The following is a 26,905-nucleotide window of genomic DNA, read 5'->3' on the forward strand; positions in this document are numbered from 1 at the left end:
GAAGACACAGTTTGTGCAAGGATTTGGTGGGGATAAAAATATCTGGGCAAAAAAAGCAAAAAGCAAAAATCTGGGCTGGGTAGGTTAAGGGAGTGGGAAAGGATTTCTGATTTCCTCTAGATTTGGTTTGGAGAAGCAGGGGGAAGGATGAGCGGGAATTGGGGCACGGCTGGGGTTGGAAATCAGGATGAAGAGCTGGTACTAAGAGCTATGGAGGGTTCCTGAGGAGAGTGAGTGGCCCTGTCAGACTTGGGTTTGAAAATGATTTCTCTGGATTAGTTAAATCCAGGAGTGCTCGCTTAGCTAAGAAGGAAGAAATGCATTTTTAGGGAGTAAAAGAGGTGATTTTGAGCCTGGGGCACAGGGGAGAGGGCGGAGGCTAAGGCCCAGGAAGGAGTGCTCTTGAACTTGGAAGGGCCCAGCTCCCCAGGACCAGCCTTCAGCCTTGATATGACCTGATTCAGCTAAACAAAGCTGGGGAGCGGGAACAAGACCTGGGGGACTTGTCGGCTCAGTGCCCCTGAGGTAACCATTAATCCTTCCCTGGGGGAATCCAGGGGCTGGTCCCTGGATGGGACAGATCCTGGGGAGAATGGAGGAGCACACAGAGGCAGGCTCGGCACCAGAGCTGGGGGCCCAGAGGGCCCTGATCGACAATCCTGCTGACATTCTAGTCATTGCTGCATATTTCCTGCTGGTCATTGGTGTTGGCTTGTGGGTAAGAAGTTGGGGGTGGGGTGCTGCTGGGGGCTGCTGGCTTCGGGGCCTGGGAGAAAAGTCTCAGGGGGCCAAGGGTGGGAGAATGATGCTTGGATCTTTGAAGGAGAAACCTAGGCCTGGGGGCAAACAGGTCTTTGGAGGGCCTCAGGAAGGCCCAGCCAACATTCCTTCCTTGTCTTCCCACCTTGGGAGTGTGCTAGCTGAAGGGGTCCATGGATTTTCATCAGGGTCGACATTCTAAATGGGGTATCATTCTCCTGGCCACATTATGGCTGACCAGCAGAAAATATCCAAGGCCCCCAGGAAGGTCAAGCCAAATCTATGCACGATAAATCCTGGGGAGCTGGGACGGGACTAGCGGCTCACACCTGTAATCCCAGCACTTTGGGAGGCCAAGGCAGGGGGATCACTGAGGCCAGGAGTTTGAGACCACACTGGCCAACGTGGTGAAACCACATCTCTGTTTTATTTTAAAAATTTATTTATTATTTATTTATTTATTTATTTATTTATTTATTTATTTATTTTTTTGAGACAGAGTCTCCCTCTGTCGCCCAGGCTGGAGTGCAGTGGCCGGATCTCAGCTCACTGCAAGCTCCGCCTCCCGGGTTCAGGCCATTCTCCTGCCTCAGCCTCCCGAGTAGCTGGGACTACAGGCGCCCGCCACCTCACCCGGCTGGTTTTTTTTAAATTTTTTTATTTTTTAGTAGAGACGGGGTTTCACTGTGTTAGCCAGGATGGTCTCGATCTCCTGACCTCGTGATCCGCCCGTCTCGGCCTCCCAAAGTGCTAGGATTACAGGCTTGAGCCACCGCGCCCGGCCAAAAAATTTATTTAAAAATTATTGATCTTTAAATAGAGAGGGGTCTCACTCTGTTGCCCAGGCTGGTCTCGAACTCTTAGGCTCAAGCAATCCTCCTGCCTCTGCCTCCCAAAGTGCTGAGATTACAGGTGTGAGCCACTGTGCCTGGATGAAACCTTGTTTCTTAAAAAAAAAAGGAAAAAAAAAAAAAAAAAGAAAGGGAAAATTAGCCAGGCATGCTGGTGTGTGTGCCTGTAGTCACAACTACTCGGAGGCCAAGGTGGGAAGATTGCTTGAGCCCACGAGCTCAAGGCTGCAGTGAGCTATGATCATGTCACTGCACTCCAGCCTAGGAGACAGAGCAAGACCTTATCTCTAAAAACAGATGTGGGGCTGGGCACGATGGTTCATGCCTGTAATCTCAGTACTTTGGGAGGCCAAGGCAGGTGAATTGCTTGAAGCCAGGAGTTCAAGACCAGCCTGGCCAACTTGGTGAAACCCTGTCTCCACTAAAATATATAAAAATAAATAAATAAATAAATGCAAATAGCTGGGTGTAGTGGCACGTGTCTATAATCCCAGCTACTTCGGAGGCTGAGGCATGAGAATTGCTTGAACTTGGGAGGTAGAGATTGCAGTGAGCTGAAATCATGCCCCTGCACTCCAGCCTGGGCAACAAGAGCAAGATTCTGTCTCAAAAAATGAAGGAAAAGAAAAGGAAGAAAAAGAAAAAATATGTGAAAAGACTTGGGGAATTGGACACTGGGATTAGAGCCTGGGTTGCCCTGAGTGGGAGGAGTTGGGGGTGGCAGTGCAAATGATCAGGGAAACTAGCGTCGTTAATCTTCAGCCAGAAACAAGGCTGAGGAATGTGTTGAGGACGCTAATGAAGTCCAAGGCTGTGCCCCAAACCCAGGTCTCCCCCGCCTCTGTCTCCCAGTCCATGTGCAGAACCAACAGAGGCACTGTGGGCGGCTACTTCCTGGCAGGACGCAGCATGATGTGGTGGCCGGTGAGACGGGCTGGACTGGGAACGGGAGGGGGCCTGGAGAAGCAGCCCTGCTCACTCCCTCCTCTGGCCACCCAGGTTGGAGCCTCTCTCTTCGCCAGCAACATCGGCAGTGGCCACTTTGTGGGCCTGGCAGGGACTGGCGCTGCAAGTGGCTTGGCTGTGGCTGGATTCGAATGGAATGTGAGGCCCTTTTTTTTCCAATAACCCCACCCCCACTGAGAACATCTGGAAGGGTCACACCTTGGGCAAACTCTGGGAAAGGGGGAATGAGACTGGCAGTGGGACTTCCCAACTGCGGGGTGAGGTTGGGCTGGGAGTGGAGGTCACACATCCAGCCAGGAAGCAGAGGGGTGCAGGGGTGACCACTGTCGGTCCTGCTCTTGACTTGCCATGTGAGCCAGTCTGCACCAGCCACTGCCTCTAGGAGCTTCCATTTATTCCTCTCTGAGTAGGGTGAGCAGCCTCAAAGCCAGGGAAGCACCTGCTCAGATGTGCTCTGAAGCTGTGGTCTGTGAGGAGCTTGGGGCCAAGTTAAAGCCTTTTGTAGAAGTGAGGAGCAGATACAAAGCTCTGGGACTGAGGCTCCCGTTGGAGGGGAGATCAGGCTTTGAGCTCAGGGCTTCCTGGAGGAAGAGGCCACTGAGCTGAGCCTTGAGGGACACAAGGTTTGGGTGGCTTTGGCTCGGGTCAGTCTGAGGGGTCTATTATGGGGTTCATATCTAGATGAACATAGGGACAACATTGGGAGAAACGGGCCAGGAGTGATAACCTGGGTAGACAAGGAGGGCTCCAGTTAAGAACCCAGGAGGGTGTCAGCTCTGTTCCTTGGTGCCTGGGGCCTCGGGGCCATCGCCTGCAGTTGTCCTCTGGGCCCCAGATGTGGCCCTTTCCAGGGTCACTTGCTTGGAGTAGCACCTTCACAAAGAGGTCAGATCCTCAGGGATGAGGGCAAAGCCACCCTCAGCAGCAGTACTGCCCCCGGCAGGCGCTCTTCGTGGTGCTGCTACTGGGCTGGCTCTTTGCACCCGTGTACCTGACGGCAGGGGTCATCACGATGCCACAGTACCTGCGCAAGCGCTTCGGCGGCCGCCGCATCCGCCTCTACCTGTCTGTGCTCTCCCTTTTCCTGTATATCTTCACCAAGATCTCGGTGAGCGCGTGTGGCGGATGGGATGGGGCCCTAGAAGGGCGGAGTCATGAGTGGGGTCTCTAGAGAACTCTGGAGGGCATGGGACCTAGGAGAAACCACTGTGAGGGTTATGATGATGGAGGCAGAACCTGCAAGGAGTGTCTCCAGGGCACTAGCCACAGTGCTGGGACCTGGAAAAATGGAGGGAAGCTTTGAAGCTAGTAGGGCATGGTCTGGGCAGGAGGTGGGCCAGGGACACTGCCCTGGGTCCTGACCTGGCACTTGCTCCTCCCCAAAGGTGGACATGTTCTCCGGAGCTGTATTCATCCAGCAGGCTCTGGGCTGGAACATCTATGCCTCCGTCATCGCACTTCTGGGCATCACCATGATTTACACGGTGACAGGTGCCAGCAGGGGCTTAGGAAAAAGAGTGGGCCTGGGACACTGCTGCCAGCTGTGGCCAGGGTTTAGGGAGTTGCCAGAGGAAAGCAAGCTGGAGAGGTTTGGAAGTGTGGTGTGGTCCAAGCAGGAGAAGGGACTAAATATTTGGAGAGCAAAGGCTTCCTCTCTTTCCACTGTCTCTTGGATTTTGACCGGAAGTTCAGAGAGAGAAAACCATGCTGGGCTTGAGTGAGGACTGCGGGAAAAGGAAGATTTAGCAGCTCTTGCCTGCCTTGAACACCTGGGAGAGTGCACCTGACGAGTCTCCAAGACCTCTAGACAAACCCAGTATGGTTCAGAGGGACCTGGGGTGGGGTCTGAGGTCAGATGTGGACCAGAGTAGGCAGGGCTTGGTGCCAAGGTCCACTTGAGGGGCCCCACCTTGAGAAGGAACAGAACTGAGTATTGGATCTTAGAGAATCACCCTCTCCTATGATGACAGAAAAAACTGGGGGTGGCTGGGAGCAGTGGCTCACGCCTGTAATCCCAACACTTTGGGAAGCCGAGGCGGGCAGATCACGAGGTCAAGAGTTCGAGACCAGCCTGGTCAACATGGTGAAACCCCATCTCTACTAAAGATACAAAAAATTAGCTGGAGGTGGTGGCACGCGCCTGTAATCCCAGCTACTCCGGAGGCTGAGGCAGGAGAATTGCTTGAGCTGGGGAGGTGGAGGTTGCAGTGAGCTGAAATTCACCATTGCTCTCCAGCCTGGGTGACAGGGCAAGACTCCATCTCAAAAACAAAAACAAACAAAACTGGGGCCTAGAGGGCGTTGCTAGTGGGGGTCCTGCAAGTGTGGCCTGGCCCTAAAACTCAGCCACACTCTGCCAGCCAAGCCCTGCTTGTTGGTGCCTGCGTGCATGAGCCCCGAGAATGGGCCATCGTTTTGAAATTTATTCTCCAGGAAGGGGAACTCTCTTAAATTCCCGCAAAGACGCCTTATTGATAAGACCAGCCTGTCTGTGACATAAACAGCTGGGCTGTCCCCTGACCCCGGCCTGTTGCAGGAGGGCTGGCCGCGCTGATGTACACGGACACGGTACAGACCTTCGTCATCCTGGGGGGCTCCTGCATCCTCATGGGTTACGGTAGGAGCTCGCCTACCAGGGAGGGGCGCGAAGGGCGTGGTCGCGGAGCTCTCGGCCTGCGCGCGGGGCCGTCGCGCCTCTCCGGTCTGAGGATCCTAAGAAGGGTCCTCTGACGGCCTTACCCGGCAGCCTTCCACGAGGTGGGCGGGTATTCGGGTCTCTTCGACAAATACCTGAGAGCAGCAACTTCGCTGACGGTGTCCGAGGATCCAGCCGTGGGAAACATCTCCAGCTCCTGCTATCGACCCCGGCCCGACTCCTACCACCTGCTCCGGCACCCCGTGACCGGGGATCTGCCGTGGCCCGCGCTGCTCCTGGGACTCACGATCGTCTCGGGATGGTACTGGTGCAGCGACCAGGTGCGGAGACAGGGCTGCGCCTGCAGTGAGGCCGGGGCGGAGCCGAGACCGGTGGAGCCTGAGTCCCTCCCCGCCTTTCCCACAACTGTCTAAGGCGCAGTCTGAGAGGCGGGAACCCCTCCAGGGTGGTGCTAAGCCAGACAGAAGGCTCCATCTGCTCCGAGCGTGCAGCTGAACTTGGGGCACTCACCAGCCAGAGGCGGGGCACATATTAGAGCCGGGGCGCGGGGCGGGGCCAAGGAGAGGCCCGCACGTGGGCAGCTGAACGCCCCTCCCGTAGGTCATTGTGCAGCGCTGCCTGGCCGGGAAGAGCCTGACCCACATCAAGGCGGGCTGCATCCTGTGCGGGTACCTGAAGCTGACGCCCATGTTCCTCATGGTCATGCCAGGAATGATCAGCCGCATTCTGTACCCGGGTAACGTCCGCGTCCCCGCCCCGCCCCTTTCCTGTGCCAGCGACCGGGCACCCGTCTCCCAGTTTAGCCACCCTCCTAAGACTCGGGAGTTTGGGCGCGGAGTCCCGCCTCCCTCCGGGGATCGCACGCCTCCTCTGCTAGGATTCCCAGTCCCCACCTCCTGGGATTCCCAGACCAGGCCCCGTCCTAGCCGCGCGGTGGCCTTTCTCTGGCAGACGAGGTGGCGTGCGTGGTGCCTGAGGTGTGCAGGCGCGTGTGCGGCACGGAGGTGGGCTGCTCCAACATTGCCTACCCGCGGCTCGTCGTGAAGCTCATGCCCAACGGTGAGGGCGGTCCCGGGCCACAGGCGCAAGCTCGCTGCGGAGCCCGCTGCTGGGAGGGGTCGTCCTTCGCGCAGCTGCAGCCGCCCTGGACCCCCAGTGGCCCCAGCCTCACGGCTGCCCTCGGCCCGCAGGTCTGCGCGGACTCATGCTGGCGGTCATGCTGGCCGCGCTCATGTCCTCGCTGGCCTCCATCTTCAACAGCAGCAGCACACTCTTCACCATGGACATCTACACGCGCCTGCGGCCCAGCGCCGGCGACCGCGAGCTGCTGCTGGTGGGACGGTGCGGCCTGGGCTCCCCTCCTCCCTAACGGATCAGCCCGGGGCGGGGGCTTGCGCACGCGCAGGGGAGTCCAGGGTCTGGGGTTCGATCCGACGGCCTCCGCCGCAGGCTCTGGGTGGTGTTCATCGTGGTAGTGTCGGTGGCCTGGCTTCCCGTGGTGCAGGCGGCGCAGGGCGGGCAGCTCTTCGATTACATCCAGGCCGTCTCCAGCTACCTGGCACCGCCTGTGTCCGCCGTCTTCGTGCTGGCCCTCTTCGTGCCGCGCGTTAATGAGCAGGTGAGCGGCATGCGCGCATGGCGACGGCGGACTGGGTTTGCACATCCTGAGCAGGCTGACCCGTTTCCTTCGCAGGGCGCCTTCTGGGGACTCATCGGGGGCCTCCTGATGGGCCTGGCACGCCTGATTCCCGAGTTCTCCTTCGGCTCGGGCAGCTGTGTGCAGCCCTCAGCGTGCCCAGCTTTCCTCTGTGGCGTGCACTACCTTTACTTCGCCATCGTGCTGTTCCTCTGCTCCGGCCTCCTCACCCTCCTGGTCTCGCTGTGCACCGCGCCCATCCCCCGCAAGCACGTGAGTGGCCGGGTGCCTCAAACAAGCACTGTGCGACACAGCAACCACTTACACCTGCCCTCTGCTTCCTGGAGTGCACAGTGGGGAGGACCTGAATTTCTAGACTGAGGGTTGGGAGCGGGCTGGGGGTCCAGCCGCAGTTGCAATTGCAGAGCAAGCATTTTTATTTAAATACATTTATTTGAACCAGCCTGGGGGAGGCTTGATGTTGATGGGTTGGTGATTAAAGCCTCCCAGAGCCAATCCTTGGCATGGCCTTTGGGACTCAAAACACAGGATCTGACTGGTGGGGCACAATACCATCTTGAACGCCCACAAAAAGGTTTGGTTTTGTTGCTGAAGGGCAGGTGGCTCCAGGCAGGGCTGATGGTGGCAGGGTGGGGTGAGGACAGGACAAGAGATCCGGGTGTGGAAGGATGACAGGGAGTGTGGAAGGATGACAGGGATTCCGCAGCAGCAGGGGGGAAGGGTGGGAGCACACGGGCACAGAACACTGTGAGCAGGACTGCCAGGCCAGGGTCGCAAGCGCTACCATCTGGGTGTAGACAGGGGACCTGAGCTGATGAAGCTGGGGGAGCAGGGCCAACGGCTGTCAACACAAGCTCAGGGGCTCGGGGTTTACCCCGAGAGCACAGGGCAGCCATGTAGGATGGAGTTGGCATGAGTTGAGCCTGGGCTGGCTGTGTGGTCTCAACAGAGGTGGGTAGGGCAGGCAGTAACGAGCTGGTGTGCAAGAGACTTCAGGGTCGGGCATGGGGGGACAGAACTCCCACCTAGTCCGTGCTCCCGCCCTCCCCAGCTCCACCGCCTGGTCTTCAGTCTCCGGCACAGCAAGGAAGAACGGGAGGACCTGGATGCTGATGAGCAGGAAGGCTCCTCACTCCCTGTACAGAATGGGTGCCCAGAGCGTGCCATGGAGATGGATGGTAGGGCACCATGCCGGCAGGTGGGGCTGGGGGAGCTGAGTTCCCGCAAACTAACTGCAGGGCCTCAATTTCCCCCAGAGCCCCAAGCCCCGGCACCAAGCTTCTTCCGCCAGTGCCTGCTCTGGTTTTGTGGAATGAGCAGGGGTGGGGTGGGCAGTCCTCCGCCCCTTACCCAGGAGGAGGCAGTGGCAGCAACCAGGCGGCTGGAGGACATCAGTGAGGACCCGAGCTGGGCCCGTGTGGTCAACCTCAATGCCCTGCTCATGATGGCGGTGGCTGTGTTCCTCTGGGGCTTCTATGCCTAAGACCAACTGTGTTGGATACCATAAGCCACAGCCTCACAGGAAGTGGTGGGGAGGAGCCTGCGGTGCTCCCCAGGAAAGGGGAAGGGGCAGTGGGGTGAGAAGGTCCTGGCTCTCCTTCTCCCAGCCTTCCTCTGCCTGGGGCCCACTGCATCTGATTGGCAGTCACTTCCCATGAGGGCCTGGCCCACCCGCTGCAGTTGCCCTAAGGAGAAATAAAGCCGCCTTTCCCCTGTCCTGCTGTGGCCAAAGTGTCCTTGCTCCAGGTTCCTGTCCTGGGCTTGGGCCTCTGTCTGGGCCGCTCACAAGACCTTCTTTTCGGGAGACAGAAGCCATGTAGCCCTCCACTCGTCCACCTCTAGCTGGTGCTTCTCGGTCTTCCAGCCAGCATCCTGCAGTCCTGGGGAGAGATCATGGGTGCTGCCGGGAATGCTGGGGACAAGGGTAAGGAGAGGCACAGGCTGGGTGCAGGCTTTGTGCACTACTGGGGCTCCCACTGCCTCTGCTGGGTGAGTCTGGCATAAAATGAGGCTGAAACCACACCTGGCTGCAGGAAGAATTCATTGAAATGGCACGCAGAAGAGCGCTGGGATGGAACAGGCACCAGACAAAACGTCCTCATCAGTCAATGTGAGGGCCTCCCCACTCCATCCTCCCATTTCCTACATGCCAACGGGGATTACACAGACTGTCCACGCTGATACCACCTCAGAGACCATTCTAAGCTCTCCATCCTATAGACAGGGAAACTGAGTGCTAAACTTAGGATTGCAGGGAGAACCCATCTTTTTTTTTTGAGATGGGGGTCTCTGTCACCCAGGCTGGAGTACAGTGGCACAATCTGGGCTCACTGCAACCTCTGCCTCCTAGGCTCAAGTGATCCTCCCATTTCAGCCTCCTGACAGTCCCACAGGCGTGCATCACCACGCGCAGCTAATTTTTTAAATATTTTTGGTAGAGACAGGGTTTCACCATGTTGCCCAGGCTGGCCTTGAACTCCTGAGCTCAAGTATCTGCTTGCTTTGGCCTCCCAAAGTGCTGGAATTACAGGTGTGAGCCACTGTGCCCAGCAGTCTTTTTTTTTTTTTTTTTTTTTGAGAGAGAGAGGGTCTTGCTCTGTCACCCAGGCTGGTACAATCATGGCTCACTGTAGCCTCGACCTCTCCCAGGTCAGGTGATCCTCCCACCTCAGCCTCCTGAGTAGCTGCAACCACAAGTGCAGAATCACACCTAATTTTTGTATTTTTTTGTGGAGACAAGTTTTCACCATGTTGCCCAGGCAGGGTGTCAAGCAATCTGCCCACCTAGGCCTCCCACGGCGCTAGAATTATAGGTGTGAGACTCTGCATCAGGACCAAGAACCCAAGTCTTTCACCTTTCAGATGGAAGGGTGGGAGTGGGGGAAGGTGGGGCCCCCAGGGACAAGGCTTCAGGGACCAAGCAGCCATGAGCTGAGGTATGTTACCTTTCAAGAACTTTGGGAACAGCATGTCCAACACTTGGTGTGTCTCCTTGACGATGACCCAGCTCTCTTTCTTAGGACCTGGGTGCGGGGGTGCAGAACCAGAAGCTCTGTATCCTCCAGCAGGACAGAGTCTGTCCCCTCTCCTCCCCGCCCTGAGGCATCAGCAGTCTAGATTGTGAGGCACTTACCTGCCTGCACCTGGTTCCTCAGCTCCTCCAGCTCTGCTGGAAGGGGTCCGTCTCCCTGCAGGGCCCCAAGCATCAGCCCATGTGTGGCAGCCCTTAGGACGGTCTTGGGGCCTGCCTTCTGGTTCAGAACTACCTGTACCTGGTCTGGAGGGACCAAGAGACAGACTGGTATTAGGGAATGGAAACCTCCCAAACCCCCTCGATCCCATCACCCTGCTTCCCCTGTCTGCCCCGAGACCTACTGGCCTGGCATGGAAGGCCAGCACCTCACCCTTTCCTTTCCAATTCATCTGTTGCTCCCCAATGTTTGGGCCAAACTGACCAGTTTCCAAATACAACTTCATAGCAGCTCACTGGGCTGGGTCTATTTTGCATTTCTTTAATGGCTGGTGAGAATAAGCGCCTTTTCACACTCACCAGCAGACCAGCACACTCGAGGACTTGTTTACCCAAGAGGCAACCCAGGACGGGAGAGAAGGGTGGTTTTCCCAGCGACAGCAAAGGTCACAGCCTTACTAAGAGTGCTGCAATATATAAGATGCTTTGCAGTCACATTATCTGATCCTCATAAAAACACTGCAGGGAGTAAGGCGGTACCGTTAGCTCCGTTTTACACAGGGGTGAAGTGAACTTCACTGGGGCATTGCAGCTGTAATTTGAATGGTCTAGAGCAACCCCCAGAACACGCAGCCTCCAAACTGCCCAGAGCTGGGGGCCCTGGATTGGAGGAATGAGAGGCTGACCCGGGAGGGTGCATCGTAGGCTGGGAGAACTAGGCACACTCACTTCGTGACTGGTCCCAGCAGAGGAGGTAGGGTTCTTGGTGCCCCTCAACCAGCTGTTGCAGCTCAAAGACACTGTGGGGGAGAGGAGAGTGCAGTGGGGGTGGAGGACACCAAAGGCAGGCATGCCCAACCAGCCACTGAACAGCCACCCACGGTGAACCGAAATGATCCAGGCTTCACTCAGGGCCCCTCGCTTCCTCTCTCCCTCAGCCATTACCCACACACCCAAATCTATCCTTTCTTCCTATATCCAGTCATCCAAACTCCCCATCTGCCCATTCTTCCTTCACCCATCAAACACATCCCTTCCATCTACTTCATGTTACACACCCTTTCCTCCCTCACACACCCACACTGCCCCCATGTCTGTTCAGCAGCAATGAAGAACCCAGGACAGAGAGGTGGGGCCTTGCCAGGGAGGCCAGTGTGTAACTGGAGTGAGGGGTGTGTGCGAGGAGTGTGGGTGGCAGCGGTGATGAGTGGGAGACGCCAGGCCACTCACCTGGAGACCAAGCGGTGTAGGGGGACTCCCAGGGATAGAGACGGAGCTGGCCAGAAACCTGTGGGAAGCTGGGGTCAGGACGCCTAGGCAGTGGGAGAGGCTGAGACACAGGACCCGAGACAAGGGGCAGAGTCACCTGTCCACAGCGGCTCCATGCGATTGGCTGTAGTGGGGTCGAGTACCTCTCCCCTCTGAAGGTAGTGCTTCAGGACCAGCCGGAGCCGGCCTTCGTTCAAAGTCTCCATGACCAGGGATCGGACCGCGCGGTAGTTGGCATAGATGTGGAGGGCAGTGAGGAAGAAGAAACATCCAAGGCTGAAGCTGGGGTGAGAGAGTGAGGTAGCCGAGACGGGCAGAGGCCCAGCTGGGGCTCTCCTGCCCACCCTGCTGGCCGCTTACCCAGGGCAACCTGACACCAGAGGGAGCATCAGGAGGCTGACCAAGAGCCCTGCCAGGTTCACCAGTGTCTCCTGGAAAACGGCAGAGGGAGTACGAGTTGGAGAGTGCCCCTCCAGGCCACTGAGTACCCTTGAGTGCCTTTCCCCATCCTCCCTGCTCCACAACCTCCCAGGGCTCCCTACTGCAATGGGAGTAAATTTTTAGTTTTTGGTGGGTAAACTATCATTTAAAAGATGCCAGCTCGAGGTGGCTCACACCTGTAGTACCAGCACTTTGGGAGGTTGAGGTGGGCAGATCACTTGAGTCCAGGAGCTTGAGACCAGCCTGGGCAACATAGTGGGACCCTATCTCTACAAAAAAATTAAAAATTTGGTGGGGCATAGTGGCTTATGCCTGTAATCCAAGCAATTTGGGAGGCCGAGGTGGGCAGATTCCCTGAGCTCAGGAGTTCAAGACCGGCCTGGGCAACATGGTGAGACCATGTCTCTACTAAAAATACAAAAAAATTATCCGGGTATGGGGGTGTGTGCCTGTAGTCCCAGCTACTCAGGAGGCTGAACTGTTTGAGCCTGGCAGGTGGAGGTTGCAGTGAGCTGAGATCACGCCACTTCACTCCAGCCTGGGCAACAGAGAAAGACTCTATCTCCAAAAAAGAAAAAAAAATTAAGCCATGATTACAACACTGTACTCCAGCCTGGGAGACACAGTGATACCCTGTCTAAATACATATATGTGTATCAGTTGCTTCTTTGCCAGGTAGGTGCCCTTGGAATACCCATGAACATGTCGTCTTTGTCTTCCAAATCACCAGAATAGACCCACACTCAGGCACTTACTAATGTGTTTTTTTTTTGTTTTTTTTTTGTTTTTAAAGAAATAGGGTCTTGCTCTGTCACCCAGGCTGGAGTGCAGTGGTACAATCATAACTCATGGCCACCTCAAACTCCTGAGCTCAAGTGATCCTACCACCACGCCTCCACTGATTATTACTGCATTTTTTGGTAAAGATGAGTCTTGCTATATTGCCCAGGCTGATCTCGAACTCCTGGGCTCAAGCGATCCCCACCTCAGCTTCCCAAAGTGCTGGGGTAACAGGCATGAGCTGGAATAACTTTTATTTACTGATTTTAAGTTGACTGCTCCCCTCCCGCCAAGCTCCTTTGGTATGCAGTAACTGGCAGATAAATTTGCAAAGGGGTCAAGGAACCACCCTGGAAGAAAAGGAACAAGACCCACACCTCTTCCCTTGTGTATCAATGTTATAAGAACACTCTGATGGCTGGATTGAGATCACCCTAGGCGACCCCAGGCTACCTGCCCCCAACTCATCATGAGAGTGGAGTCTGGATTAGTGCCCCTGACAACTGGGCTCCCAGGTAGAGCTGGTCCTGGCATAGAGAGGACCTGAGACTGGAGAGCTCTTCTCACCCAGCCCCCTCCCCGGGAAAGGCGTATGCTGTGGGAATAAAGGCTGTGGGTGTGGCAGGAAACTGGGGATCAGGAACCTTGGAAGCTAAGGAGCAGAGGGACCTCCTCTCTCCCAGGTGGGAAGAGTCATTTCCAGTGGCCACATCCAGTGACAGCAAAGCTGCATCGGCAGAAAGCTGGGGTCTGCTGCGGGACTGACACATTCCCAGGTTGGTCCTGGATACGTTCCCGACTCTGTGGACCGAGGAAGCCCTGGGGCCTTGGGAAAAATGGCTTGGGCTTAGGGTGAGGGCTGAGGGCCAGCGAGAGAACAGGCGAGGGACAGCAGGCATGGAGCCGGGAGTCGTGTGGTGAGGGGCCTGTGCTGTGCTTCCTTCTTGCTCCTTAACAGCCTGTGGACTTAGGTTCGGAACAGCCAATGGGTGGAATGAGCCTGAGCATCCGAGAGAAGGACTTCCCCAGGGGTCCCCAGGGAGATGGGACCTCTTCATGCTTTATTTCCTCATCTCTACTAAGGCAACCATGAGCATTTGCTGCACATGCCCACTGTGAGAATTTAAAGAGTTCCCAGAAATGAAATACTTGGCACATGGTTAGTGCTTAATAAATATTAGCTTGGGTTAAGATTATTGAGCCAAACAATGGAAGAGAAGGCCAGAAAGTAGGAATGCATCGAACAGCAGTTTCTAAATTGCTTCAGTGTCAAAGAAAACCATCTCACACTTCTGGGACTTCCCTGGGCCTTAATTTCCTCGTCTGTAAACCAGGGCTAAGTAGTACCTACCTCGCCAGGTTGGTGTGAGAGTTTGTTTTTGAGACAGGGTCTTGCTCTGTCACCCGGGCTGGAGTACACTGGGGTGATCATAGCTCACTGCAGCCTCCACCTCCTGGGCTCGAGGCTGGGACTACAGGTGTGCACCACCACACCTGGTTAGTGTTTCTTTTATATATTTTGTAGAGATGGGGTCTCGCTGGGTTGCCCAGGCTGGTTTCAAACTCCTGGCCTCAAGTGATCCTCCCACCTCGGCCTCCCAAAGTGCTAGGATGACAGGCGAGAGAGTGAAGCCCTCAGCACGGGGTTTGTGGAGGTCTAATCCATGCAGAGTTCAGCCTTAGGGGTGTCCCTACTCCAACTCTAGGCTCCCTGGGACGGGTAGGGGGGCTGGGCCAGCAGGCCTGCTAAACTGCTGAGTGGAGGCCCCAGCCAGTGACCCAGCAAACCCACGTGCTGGGTGCCTCTGACTTGCCAACTGCCTTGACATGTGGGGCCTCATGTGATCAGAACATCCAGCTTGCAAGGTGGGGTCTGGAGAGGGCAAGGCTGAGGGCTTGCTCTCAGCCACCCAGGTGGTGGGCAGGGCCTAAGATCAGCTCAGACTTGCTGCCACCAGAGCCCAAACCCTACTCCTGCTTGGGTATCTTGAGTCAGCAGGGAGCACCCACACTTCTTCCTGTGTATTCCTGGGCCCTCCAGGGCACTCAGGGGCTTCTCCCCACGTCCCCTCCCCACCCACGCCCTCCCTCCAGCTCTGGCGCTCACCTGGCTGCTGTCCTTGGCTGACACGTCAGCCATGTTGTTCCTCCGAGCCTGGTGCACCGTCAGGGCAGCCCGAGTGGCCCCACCAGCAACACTCACGATACACTGGGTGGGGAGGGGAAGAGAGAAGGTTGGTGGAGACACGTGTCCTGGTAACACAGGCACTCAGACCAGCTGGAGAAAACCTGGCACTGACCAAACTCTGAATGCTGTCCTTGGTATCTACTTCTCACCTTCATGACCCCTAGGCTCAACTTCCCTGTCCTGTTCTAGGAAACTGGAGTCCCACCTGCCACTACCACCTTGGGGACTGGCCTCACAGAAACTTAATTTCCTTCTCCAAGGTGGAGGCCCAAAGACCATTCTCATCCCAGAACTCCCAGCCCTCCAGCTCCTGCTTTGGCCACACCCTCCCCATTGCTGGCAGGAGGCTCAGGTTGGTTTCCAGCTTCATGCTTACATCTGCCTCCTGTAACTCCTCTACTCTCCTCCTGCCCCAGTGAAAGCTGTCGAAACCTACACTGATGGCCCTGACCTCCCAGGGCGCCCAGATCTCTCCCTCTGAGATTGCAGGATAAAGCTCATCAAGGAGGGTCACTAGTCACCCACAATCATCCTGAGTTCATCAAAGCTCTTTTATTACTATTTTAATTTATCCTTAGTTTTTGAATACAGAGTCTCCCTGGGTTGCCCAGGTGGGCCTGGAACTCCTGGGCTCAAGAGATCTTCCCATGCCAGCCTCCCAAAGTGCTGGGATTACAGGCGTGAGTCACCACCCCTGGCTGAGGGCTCTTTTAGAGGCCAGACATAGACTTAGGTGCTGTGATACAAGTCAGACCCAGGCCCTGCCCTCATGGAGCGTATAGATCAACAGATAATAAATAAACAAGTTAATATGCAGACAGAGGAAACAGTCTGTTCCAAGGCCAGAGGAACGAGGGACAAAGTGAGGGCAGAGTGGCTGACAGGGACCTGACCACGCAGAGCCTGGCAAGCCTGGTGAAGGTCTTTCTCTAAGAGCAATGGGGCAGCAGAGTGACTTGATCACTTTCCTCTTTGAAAGGATCACTAGGCTGCTCTGAGAGGGGAGCGGCAGGGAGTCTACCCGGGAAGCAACAGTGCTCTCTCAGCAGTGAGAGGTGGTGACAGGGAGACGGAGGAGAGAATGGATTGGAGATTTTGAGGAGGGAAAAATAATAGAACTGAAGGTTCAGCTGAAGGTGACAGGTAAGGGGAAGGGGGAAGAGGAGGAGGTGGTGGCAGTGGTGGTGGCGGTAGCATGGATGACAGCCAAACTGGCTTCTCTTGGTGCAGCTGGACATGGAGGTTGTGGAGAGGGGAACTCTAGGGAGGGGTCTTCAGAGGGAAGCTCATGGCCCTGTTCTATTCCCTTGTTGGACAGATGAAGAGACTGAGGCCCCAAAGGCAGAGTTTGAAGCAAAAGCCAGAGGGCACAACCCTCGGTCCACAGCTATAGCCATGCTTTTCTCTGGGTTTTCCTACCCTGTTTAGGGGTGCTCATAGCATTTAGGCCTGCACCAGGGAAGCTAAATGTCCTCCACCATAAGGAACCGTTGTAACCCAAATGCCAGTGCTTATGGAGAAACATGGCCCTAATGTGATTTTAAGTTGATAGACGGGCCTTGGAATGGGTCTTCCATTTTTTTGAGTTTCTCCTCTGGGCCAGGTACTTAACTCTGACAAGATATGCTCTTTGCTGAACCACGCCAGGCCTCAGTGTCCTCATTTGGATGAGACCAACCTGTAAAGGTTATGCGGGCAACAGCCTGGCGTGGAGGAAGAGTGTACCTGCACCCCACATGTCTCCCAGCTCACGGTGTGGTCTGTGCTCCATCTCCATCTTGCCTCCGGACCTTAAGCTGTGCTGTTTCTTTTGCCCAGAACACCCGCCCTGCACCTTAAACTCCATCTTCAGGACCCCGGCTCGGGGGAGCTCTTCCTACACTCCCTGACCAGGCTGGAATCCCCGCCTCACTCTCTTGCAGGCCCCTGCATTTCTCATTTGGAATACCTGTACCTATAATTCCACAAACACTGAAGCAATTATGTGTGGTTTCTTTCCAAAGCCAGGGGGCCACATTCTGTGCCAAACATGCAGCAGGCACTCCATAAATACTGTACTGAAAGAACCAAATGGAAGTCAAGGAAGCTGGTCCCAAATGTTGACGTTGGACAACCCCCTTCCACTTCTCAGCTCGGAGCTCCCTCCCCAGTCCTGTGGCTCTAGACATTGCCTTACACTTTCTGGGGCACTAGACGCTGTCTGGCTGGAGGAGGGTCAGAAAGGATGGTTGGGTTTGAGTAGAAACACCTGAACTTTCTTACTCTTCTCGAAGTGGCTTGAACACAGAGCCCAGGTAAACTCACACACTACCAAGGCAGGTGTCTTGGGCAGATGGGTGCCCCACAGGTGGCTACCTTGGCCAGGTTGCTGGTGGAGACGGTCATAGTGAAACAGATTGGGTATACAGGAGCCATAATCTCAAGGAACATGGCTACATCATTGAGGATGTCCGCAAAAAGCCTGGGGAGGGATCAGAGGTTAGAGGTCAGAGGCAGGAGATTTCATAATGGAAGACTCTCGTCCCTTATCCCCGCTCCTCCTCACCTCCACTGCTTGGCGTTGCAGTCCAGTTTGCTCCTGTTGGGGAGGACAGGTTGTTGTAATGTGGATTTAAGGAGAAACATCCTATGGGCAGTGTGGGGAGTCCTGGACCACAGTAAAGTCTGAAGAGCTCAGGAAAATCCACACCCCCAGACATCTGTCCCCACACTCGGTCACTGCTACCTAAAATGCCACCATTAGCTGGGAGGATCTTTAGTGACTGATTGCCCAGTGTCTCCCGCTTATGAACTCATGATTTACCAAGGAAAACCCTGATTGTCTTGTGGCTGCTCCCCAACCTCTGTCCGTCCTTAGAGGGAGGCTCTTCCTGGGTTCCTCTGCCTCTCCCCGTTCTTCTTGCTTTAGAGTGAGGGTAGCCAGCGAGTGTATTTTGGACTAGTAAACATCACATTGAGTGTGTAACCCTGCATGTTACAGACAGCTAGCCCTGATAGGGGATATGATTTCCCTGGATCACATGAACAGTGGGGGAAAAGGCTAAGAGAGCCGGGCTCCGACATCCAGGCCTAGGGTACTTCTGTTACATAACACCGTGGATGACTACCTCACCTGCCCTTTTCGTCAGACAGCGACTCCCTGCCCTGTGCACAAACACTTGGAAACAACTTCTCTAGGGTCAGGAGGATACTGCAGCCCCAGCTCAGCTCAGGATTTGCAGCATTAGGCCCAAGTCTCAGTGTGAGATCTCCTGGAGGGAATGGGAACATTCTTAAGAGGGGTATCAGACACACATAAGGAGATCCTGAATACACGGCCTGGTTGAGGGTTCTGCCCAGTGAACTGCCCAATACCATGGAAAGCACAGGCTTCAGGTTCAAATCCCATCTCGCTAGTTATAAGCTGTATGGTCTGGGCAAGTAACTTCCCTCATCCACATTTATGAAATGTACATATCCAACCCCATCCTACAGAGTTGCTGTAAGGATTAGAGACAACATACAGAGGCTCGGGGGGCACTGTTACAGCTGTTAATGGTGGCTAGTGTTTACTGAGCCCTATTATGTACGATGCCACGGGCATTAAGCACTTTGCATAGACCATCTCATGGAACCCTTACAATCAAAATTAATGGCAATACTACTACTATCATTACTACCACCACTAGGAAGAGTTGCCAGAGTTGCTGGCCAGGAAGACAAACTCACCCTTTCCACCAGGCAAAGACGATGCGGCCCAGCATGCCGGTTGAATCTGGGGAGAGAAGGCACGGTAAGGAGCAAGGAAGAGGTGTGGGAGCTGTGGGGCCTGGCAGACCCTGGCACTGAATTGGTCAGTTCACCCTGAGTCACTGCCCTTGGGAACTCAATCTGGTACTAGAAGTTGCGGACAGTCATAGCTGCATGACGGGGTCAGAAGTGCCTACACATAGCAGTTCCTCAATATGTCCCCTAGGAGACACGGACAAGAAACGTTCTTTGCAGAATTGTTCACAACAGCAAAAAACCTGGGAATAATGCAAATGTTGACTGACAGAATACATACATTCTAGTATATTCACCCAGAGGCATTCATTCATAGATGAACACTACTACTAAACTCTTGCATGAAAATAACTCATGAAGACCACATACAGCACGGTTCGTAAAGCTCTAAACTTAAAACTAAACAACATAGCACTTAGGAATATTTACCTATTTGGTAAAACTATTCAAAAAAGCAGGAAATCTTAAGTGGAAATTCAAAGGTTATTGCTAACCTATTCTAGCTGTTAGGCTGGGCAGGTGGCTCAAAGATGGTTATTATGGGATAAATAAATAAAAGGATTTGGGCCGGGTATGGTGGCTCAGGCCTACAATCCCAGCACTTTGGGATTACAGGGGGTTTGGGCCCAGGGATCGCTTGAGGCCAGGAGTTCAAGACCAGCCTGGGCAACACAGGAAGACCCCATCTCTACAAAAAGTGGGAAAGAAATTAGCCAGGCATGGTGGCATGCCTGTAGACCCAGCTACTTGGGAGGCCGAGGTGGAAGGATGGCTTGAACTCAGGATATCAATGCTGCAGTGAGCTATGATCACGTCACTGCACTCCAGCCTGGGTGACAGAGCAAGACCCAGTCTCAGGAAAAAAAAAAAAAAAAGATTTGAACTGCAGCTGGGGTTGCACGGCAGAGGAACAGGCCTCCTTAGGCTGGGCAGAGTAAGAGAAGTCTCTGGAATCAGTGGGACCTTCGTTTGCACAACCAATGCTTTCTGGCTACCTAACTCTCTCTGCCAAGTACTTCATGACCACAGTGACCGAGATGATTCCACGATCAAAATCCAGCCAAAGAGCAGACAGCAATCAGTATAGAAAACACTGATTTAGACCAGGGATCAGTAAACTGTTACTACTCCCTGGTTTTGGAAATAAAGTATTACTGGAATGCAGCCATGCCCATTTGTTTACAGATTGTCTATGGCCGGTTTTGCAAGACAATGGCAGAACTGAGTTACTGCAACTAAGATTATAAAGTCTGCAAAGCCTTAAGATCTGGCCCTTTACAGAAAAAATTTGTCAATTTGGACCATCCATTATACAGAGAGTAGCACCCATTAAGCCTGGCAGGAATATTTTAGAATGAGACAACTGGGAGAGACTCATACAGTGGACATGGGAGAGGACAGATACCATGGGGAGAGGATTTGGACTTGTCTGAGCTTGAGGGCACTGACCCTGAGGTGGGGATGTAGGAGAAAGGACACTACGTTATGGGAACGAGGGCTGGGAGCTTCCACAAAACATAAATGCGATGACCTGGGCCAGCCCTCCCATTCTCCACTGAGAGCAGATGCATTCTCCCCTTTCCAGAGCCTTCTTGGGCACTGAGTCACGCTTGCCCACCCTGGACTTGAGGGAAATCAGTAAGCGCTCCGGTGCACACCTGAAATACCTGTGCCTTTTCATCTTCACAATGATCCTGAGACCTTGGGAGGGATCCTTCCCTTTCACTGAGACTCCCATTAGATTGATGAATAAAATTGGGGCATTTTACAAGAAAATATGGATTTCCAGCTTCTCTGGAAGAACCTGAAGACATGGCCACACTGGGGCTGCCCTCTCTCACGGCCACCATCAGCTGGGGCTACCTCACTGAACGAGAGCATGGGTCCAAGCTACTGCCATCTGGTCTGCTTTGTTTCTCCATTTCTGTCCTGTCTGACCCTGGAAGTAATATGCAACAAGGTGGTTTTACAGGCCTCCCATCACTCACTTTAACCTCTTCCCTTCAAGTACATTATATTCTTGGCAAAGTCATCATTGTGCCATTCAAGATTCTGGTGCTGGATCAACTTAGTGACTGTGAACATGGCAGGATTACTTTTACCTGTTGAGAAGGAGTCCAGTGGGGCAGACTCTATTTTTCTTTTTTTTTGAGATGGAGTCTCGCTCTGTCGCCCAGGCTGGAGTGCAGTAGTGTGATCTTGGCTCACTGCAACCTCCATCTCCTGGGTTCAAGATCTTCTCCTCCCTCTGCCTCCTGTGTAGCTGGGATTACAGGCATGCGCTACCACACCTGGCTAATTTTTGTATTTTTAGTAGAGACGAGGTTTTACCATGTTGGCCAGGCCAGTCTCAAACTCCTGACCTCAGGTGATCTGCCTGCCTCGGCCTCCCAAAGTGTTTGGATTATAGGCATGAACCACTATGCCCAACCCAGACTCTATTTTTCTTCCCTTTGGCTACACACGTGTATCCACTCAGGTGTATGTCCTCCTTGGGTCACCTGACAGAAAGGGAGCCTATGCTACCTTTCCATAGATCATCAGAGACATTTACAGGACAAATGATATATATACTCCCTATCATCTGGTCAATACTGTCCACTAGAATAGAAAACTTAACTCCCATTTGCTTTTTTTCCCTCCTCATTTACAATTAGCCAAGTTGTAAGATCTAGAAACATCTGAGTCCTAGTAAGGAATGACCACAATTGTACTTCGCTCCACTTGAAAATCTTAGCTGGCAAAAGAGTGTGGTAGTTAAGAGTGGAACACAGGAATAAGTCTGCCTGGGTCAAAATCATGGCCCTGAGTGACCCTGGATAAGTTACATAACCACACAAAAAAATTTGTCTGTTTTTCCATCTAAAAAATGAATAATGGTAGCTAACTAATATGGCTGCTGCAGAGATACATATAATGGTACAAAATGTGTGGCTTAAGGTAGGTTGCCAAAATATTAGCAACAAGTTTTATTACTACTGCTACTCATGACAATTTAGCATCATGTTCCACTGAGAGACATGTAATTGAAAATGATCACATCAAAAAATTCCAAGTAATTTTCTCATATGAAGCTCTGCACAGAAATTTCCTATGTCTGATGAAAATGAGCTTGTAAAATCCTGAGAACTTCTTTTACTATTGATAACAAGCCTTGTTTATTTATTTATTTTTTAGATGGAGTTTCACTCTTGTTGCCCAGGCTGGAGTGCAATGACACGATCTCGGCTCACCACAACCTCCTCCTCCCAGGTTCAAGCGATTCTCCCACCTCAGCCGCCTGAGCAGCTGAGATTACAGGCGTGCACCACTACGCCCAGCTAATTTTGTATTTTTAGTAGAGACGGGGTTTCTCCATGTTGGTCAGGCTGGTCTCGAACTCCCGACCTCAGGTGATCCGCCTGCCTCGGCCTCCCAAAGTGCTGGGATCATAGGCATGAGCTACCGCACCCAGCCAATAACAAGAAGCCTTTAAAGTAGATTTTTCATCCTTTTTCTTTGAGACAGAGTCTCAGCCTGTCGTCCAGGCTGGACTACAGGTGCCTACCACCACGTCAGGCCAATTTTTGTGTTTTTTGTTAGAGATGGGGTTAAACCATGTGGGCCGGGGTGGTGTCCAACTCCTGACCTCAAGCGATCCACCTGCCTTGGCCTCCTAAAGTACTGGGATTATAGGCGTGAGCCACCACACCTGGCCCCCCTTTTTTTTTCGTATCTTAAAATGATTTTAATTTTTATTAATAACTTGTCTGAGTTAAAGGTTGAGCGTTCCTTTTTTGTTTCAGACAGGATACTGCTCTGTTGCTCAGGCTAGAGTGCAGTGGCACTATCTCGGTTCAGTGCAACCTCCACCTCCTGGGTTCAAGTGATTTTCCTGCCTCTGCTTCCCGAGCAGCTGGAACTACAGGCATGTGCCACCATGCCTGGCTAATCTTTGTATTTTTAGTACAGATGGGGTTTTACCATATTGGTTAGGTTGGTCTTGAGCTCCTGACCTCAACTGATCTGCCCACCTTGGCCCCCCAATCCCAAAGTGCTGGGATTACAGGGATGAGCCACCATGCCTGGCCAAGGTTAAGCATTCCTAATCAAAAAAACCTAAAATTGGAAATGCTCCAAAATCCACAGCTTTTGGGAGTGCAGACACGATGCCAACAGTAGAAACAGCCAATGGTGAAACAGCACAAACTGTTCTTGTAGGGAAAAGAGAGATCAGACTGTTACTGTGTCTGTGTAGAAAAGGAAGACATAAGAAACTTCATTTTGATCTGTACTAAGAAAATTGTTTTGCCTTGAGATGCTGTTAATCTGTAACTTTAGCCCCAATCCTGTGCTCACAGAAATGTGCTGTATGCAATCAAGGTTTAAGGGATCTAGGGCTGTGCAGGATGCGCCTTGTTAACAATATGTTTACAGGCAGTATGCTTGGTAAAAGTCATCACCATTCTCCATTCTCGATTAACCAGGGGCACAATGTACTGTGGAAAGCTGCAGGGACCTCTGCCCAAGAAAGCCTGGATATTGTCCAAGGTTTCCCCTACTGAGACAGTCTGAGATGTGGCCTCGTAGGAAGGGAAAGACCTGACTGTCCCCCAGCCCAACACCCTGTAAAGGGTCTGTGCTGAGGAGGATTAGTAAAAGAGGAAGGCCTCTTGCTGCTGAGGTAAGAGGAAGGCCTCCATCTCCTGCATGTCCCTGGGGACAGAATGTCTCGGTGTAAAACCCGATTGTACATTCGTTCTATTCTGAGATAGGAGAAAACCGCCCTGTGGCTGGAGGCAAGATATGCTGGCGGCAATGCTGCTCTGCTACTCTTTGTTACACTGAGATGTTTGGGTGGAGACAAGCATAAATCTGGCCTACGTGCACATCTGGGCACAGTACCTTCCCTTGAACTTATTTGTGACAGATCCCTTTGCCTCACATGTTTTCCTGCTGACCTTGTCCCCACTATCAGCCTGTTCTCCTGCCGCATTCCCCTTGCTGAGATAGTGAAAATAGTAATCAATAAATACTGAGGGAACTCAGAGACCAGTGCCAGTGCCGGTCCTCTGCATGCTAAGTGCCGGTCCCCTGGGCCCACTGTTCTTTCTCTATACTTTGTCTCTGAGTCTTACTTCTTTTCTCAGTCTCTCGTCCTGACAAGAAATACCCACAGGTGTGGAGGGGCTGGCCCCCTTCAGTTCTGAATCAAGGCAATCGTGGTAACAGTGACAATGAAGAGGACGTTGTTAACACTGCAGAAAAAGTGCCTATAGACAGTATGGTGAGGATGTGGGAGGGGATTATTGAGGCACTAGAGCAGCATACATTCATAATAGAATCCAAGAGAGACTTCTAAGATAGAAACCACAGTTAATTAGGCAAATGACTCTGGAGGAAACATTTTAAAAAGCCACCCAGCAGAACACTTCCTCATCCCTAGAAGACCTGCTTCCTGTCCTTCAACCGCTTCTGTTTCTTCTCACCTTAAAAAAATAAAATATGGTGTCCAGTAACCTTTTCATCAAAATAGCTGAAGACTGACAGCCTGCCATTTTTGTTGCTGCTGCTGTGGTTCAGAAGCTGATACAGGTGTTCTGGTGACCTGCTGTGCTGCTTAGTTACCCTGACCACACAATTTCTCACTGTATTAGTGGTGTATCACGTTTTATACTGTTAAGTACTTATGTGTGAATAGGTAGAAGAAAATGACTGCTTCTTGATAGCATATACATTCAGAGTCAGGAATGATGGGGACGTCAACCAACCAGATTGTCCACATGTGTGCCTGAGACAGTGACATCTTTGCTTTCTGATGGATCAATGAACACAAACTTTGTTTCAATCATACTATTGAAAATATTGTATAAAACTGCCTTTAAGGTATGTGTATAAAGTATATATGAAACATAAACGAATTTCATGTTTAGACTTGAGTCTCATCCCCAACAAATCTCATTATGTACATGAAAATATTCCAAAATCCAAAAAAAAATCCTGAAATCCAAAACACTTCTGGTTGCAAGCATTTTGGATAAGGGATATTCAGTCTGTACAGGCAACACGTTGGTAATATCACATGAAAACAGCAACTACTGACCCAAGCTCCAAATGCATTCCACAAATACCGCCAATAAGCCGGGTGCAGTGGCTCACGCCTATAATCCCAGCACTTTGGGAAGTTGAGGTGAATGGATCACCCAAGGTCAGGAGTTCGAGACCAGCCTGGCCAACGTGGTGAAACTCTGTACTAAAAATACAAAAAATTAGCGGGGCAGGGTGGCACATGCCTGTAATCCCAGCTACTTGCCAGGCTGAGGCAGAATCGCTTGAACCTGGGAGGCAGAGGCTGCAGTGAGCTGAGATTGTGCCACTGTACTTCTGCATTCCAGACAGTGAGACTACGAGTCTAAAAAAAAAAAAAAAAATAGAGATGGGGGTCTCCCTGTGTTGGCCCTGCTTCCTCGGCCTCCCAAAGCGCCAGGATTAAAAGCGCTGTGAGCCACCGCACCCGGCCCAGTTTTCTCAGTCTTAATGGTAAAGGTGTAAACAAGAGGCACCTGTTTCTCAAAAAAAATCCAGAGAGGCTCACAAGGGATGTGGCCAGACTGATTCTACTAACGGAATGAGCTTTCCCTTAGAGCTGATGTATCAGGTTGGTGCAAACGTAATTGCGGGTTTCCCATTACCTTTAATGGCAACGACAACAAAGAAATCCCACAATTACTTTTGCACCAGCCTAATATCCCCTGGGAGCAGTAGTGAAAGACAAAGGACAGTGGCAAAAGCCATGGGGCCTCCTCCTGTAGAACATGTAACAATTTCCCTTTTCTGTTCTATTTCCCTCTCTGGGTGGCATGGTACCAAACTGTATCTTTTTTTTCTTTCCTTAAACAATTTTTTAAAAGCTGTACACACTCAGCAGATAGTCACTCTATTATTTACAGCATCATCTGGTATCCCAGAGCATACACAATACCTTCCATTCTTTCCAGGCTCTCCTCACTTCTACTCAGGACCAATCAAATATTTTTTTTTTTGGAGCTCACCAATTTCCCCTATCCTGGGCAGCGGGCAGTTTTATTCAATCAATCGCATTCTCATGCAATCTTCCACAAAGAGAATAGGGATAAAGGCGAGGGGACGGGATTTGGGATCCAGATGATTTAGACTCAGAAGTCTGTGTGGGGAATGGAGTGCGGCTGCCAAGCTGGTGAGTGGGATGAGGGTCTTCCAGATGTCAGCAGTAAGACTCGGTTACAAAGCACCGCTCTAATCAATGGGGAGACCTGCCTGAATTCTACCTAATGGGGCACGAGTCCATACATATATACACATAAGAGCCCAGCGAAGGCAGGGCTGAGAGCAGCAATACGTGAGGCTCCGGGGGTGCAGCTCACCTTTCACGAGCCAGGTGGCCGTGGCAGCTGAAACAGTGGCTTTTGCGTTCCCCACCCCTATGCCCAGCAAGACTGCCTGGGTGGCCAGGGAGCCGGAGAGGCTGGAAGCAAAGGCCTGGAGAAGAAAACAAGTAGGGTGAGAAGCGGGAGCAGGAGCGTGGCGGTCTAAGTGCCGTCATCTGTTCTTGTTCTTGTTGTACGGGGCATGTCGGATCCCGCCCGCTCGGCTCCGGGCCTCAGTCACCCGTCCATAACTGGGGAGGGAGGGGTGGCCTGCACTGTCCCCTGCCCCAGACGACCGAGCTGACCTGCACAGAATCCCACAGTTGGTAGGGCAAATAGTCCGGGCTGACGGAATCAGGGAAGCCCTGCGGCAGGAACACGGCCTGGAGTCCGGAGAGGGGTGGTGAGGCGGCCCTGGGAGCCCCCACTTCGCCCGCATCTCGTCCTTCGGGTTTGACCGTGAAGGCCCTGGAGAGCCCCCACCAGCGCCAGCCCCCGACCTCCCACTGCAGGCTCCCGTCCGCGGCGGCGCGGCAGCCCCGTGCCTCCCCGGACCCGAACTGCTCGGAACACAGTTGGGTCTCTAGGCCCACGTCGTCAGCCATGCCGAGCTTCTGGCTCCCAGTCCCTCCCTTGCCGCACTGTGGACGTGGCAGGTGGCACTTCCGGCTGGGCTACGGCGGCTGCGGAGGGACATCATTCACGAACAGGCGCCGCGCGGGAGTCCCCAGCTTAGTTAGGAAACTGACGGTTGCTCTTACTGGCCTACGCGCCGCTTCCGACGCCCAGGCACCGGCCCGGCCCTGTTGCTTTGTAGCATTCTGCAGCTGGGCGGCAGGCGACGTGGGCCTCCGCTAGTTGTGTTGGAGACGCGGTTCGTCCACAGAAGTTTTAGCTGTTTGACTTTGGGCAAGTCAGTGGCCCTCTCTGGGCCTTAGGTGCCTTTTTTGCTGTGAGGCCGGCGACTGTATTTTTAACCCTGATTTTATCCCTAGATC

General features: G+C 53.1%; 2 protein-coding genes and 1 long non-coding RNA gene across 6 annotated transcripts; 2 read left to right on the forward strand and 1 right to left on the reverse strand.

The window, feature by feature from the left end:
• Nucleotides 1-578: 578 nt before the first annotated feature.
• Nucleotides 579-8,606, forward strand: SLC5A2 (solute carrier family 5 member 2). Of its 2 annotated transcripts, XM_005591767.5 has the most exons (13): nucleotides 579-718; nucleotides 2,463-2,534; nucleotides 2,610-2,714; nucleotides 3,520-3,684; nucleotides 3,962-4,067; nucleotides 5,113-5,193; nucleotides 5,323-5,552; nucleotides 5,833-5,968; nucleotides 6,184-6,291; nucleotides 6,423-6,573; nucleotides 6,682-6,850; nucleotides 6,926-7,141; nucleotides 7,941-8,606. In XM_005591767.5, the coding sequence occupies exons 1-13, from the start codon at nucleotides 593-595 to the stop codon at nucleotides 8,370-8,372; spliced, it is 2,097 nt and encodes a 698-aa protein (XP_005591824.3). In that variant the 5' UTR covers nucleotides 579-592; the 3' UTR covers nucleotides 8,373-8,606. The 2 variants fall into 2 exon arrangements, with proteins under 2 accessions (XP_005591824.3, XP_005591826.3); XM_005591769.5 differs by lacking the exon at nucleotides 6,184-6,291.
• On the reverse strand, nucleotides 7,302-26,523 carry RUSF1 (RUS family member 1). Of its 3 annotated transcripts, none has more exons than XM_005591766.4 (13): nucleotides 26,213-26,523; nucleotides 25,905-26,019; nucleotides 18,466-18,511; nucleotides 17,303-17,335; nucleotides 17,113-17,218; nucleotides 14,677-14,778; nucleotides 11,709-11,779; nucleotides 11,446-11,624; nucleotides 11,310-11,367; nucleotides 10,809-10,879; nucleotides 10,023-10,166; nucleotides 9,835-9,912; nucleotides 7,302-8,769 (listed from the first exon to the last, which is right to left on the reverse strand). In XM_005591766.4, the coding sequence occupies exons 1-13, from the start codon at nucleotides 26,510-26,512 to the stop codon at nucleotides 8,672-8,674; spliced, it is 1,401 nt and encodes a 466-aa protein (XP_005591823.3). In that variant the 5' UTR covers nucleotides 26,513-26,523; the 3' UTR covers nucleotides 7,302-8,671. The 3 variants fall into 3 exon arrangements, with proteins under 3 accessions (XP_005591823.3, XP_005591822.3, XP_073883094.1); XM_005591765.3 differs by having other exon boundaries at nucleotides 11,446-11,630; XM_074026993.1 differs by lacking the exons at nucleotides 17,113-17,218; nucleotides 17,303-17,335 and having other exon boundaries at nucleotides 11,446-11,630.
• Nucleotides 8,699-10,375, forward strand: LOC141409261 (uncharacterized). The gene is made up of 2 exons (XR_012428820.1): nucleotides 8,699-8,813; nucleotides 8,923-10,375. It is a non-coding gene; the product is annotated as an uncharacterized lncRNA (long non-coding RNA).
• Nucleotides 26,524-26,905: the final 382 nt, after the last annotated feature.

This window comes from Macaca fascicularis, chromosome 20, assembly GCF_037993035.2.
Source record: "Macaca fascicularis isolate 582-1 chromosome 20, T2T-MFA8v1.1".
NCBI classification, from domain to species: domain Eukaryota; kingdom Metazoa; phylum Chordata; class Mammalia; order Primates; family Cercopithecidae; genus Macaca; species Macaca fascicularis.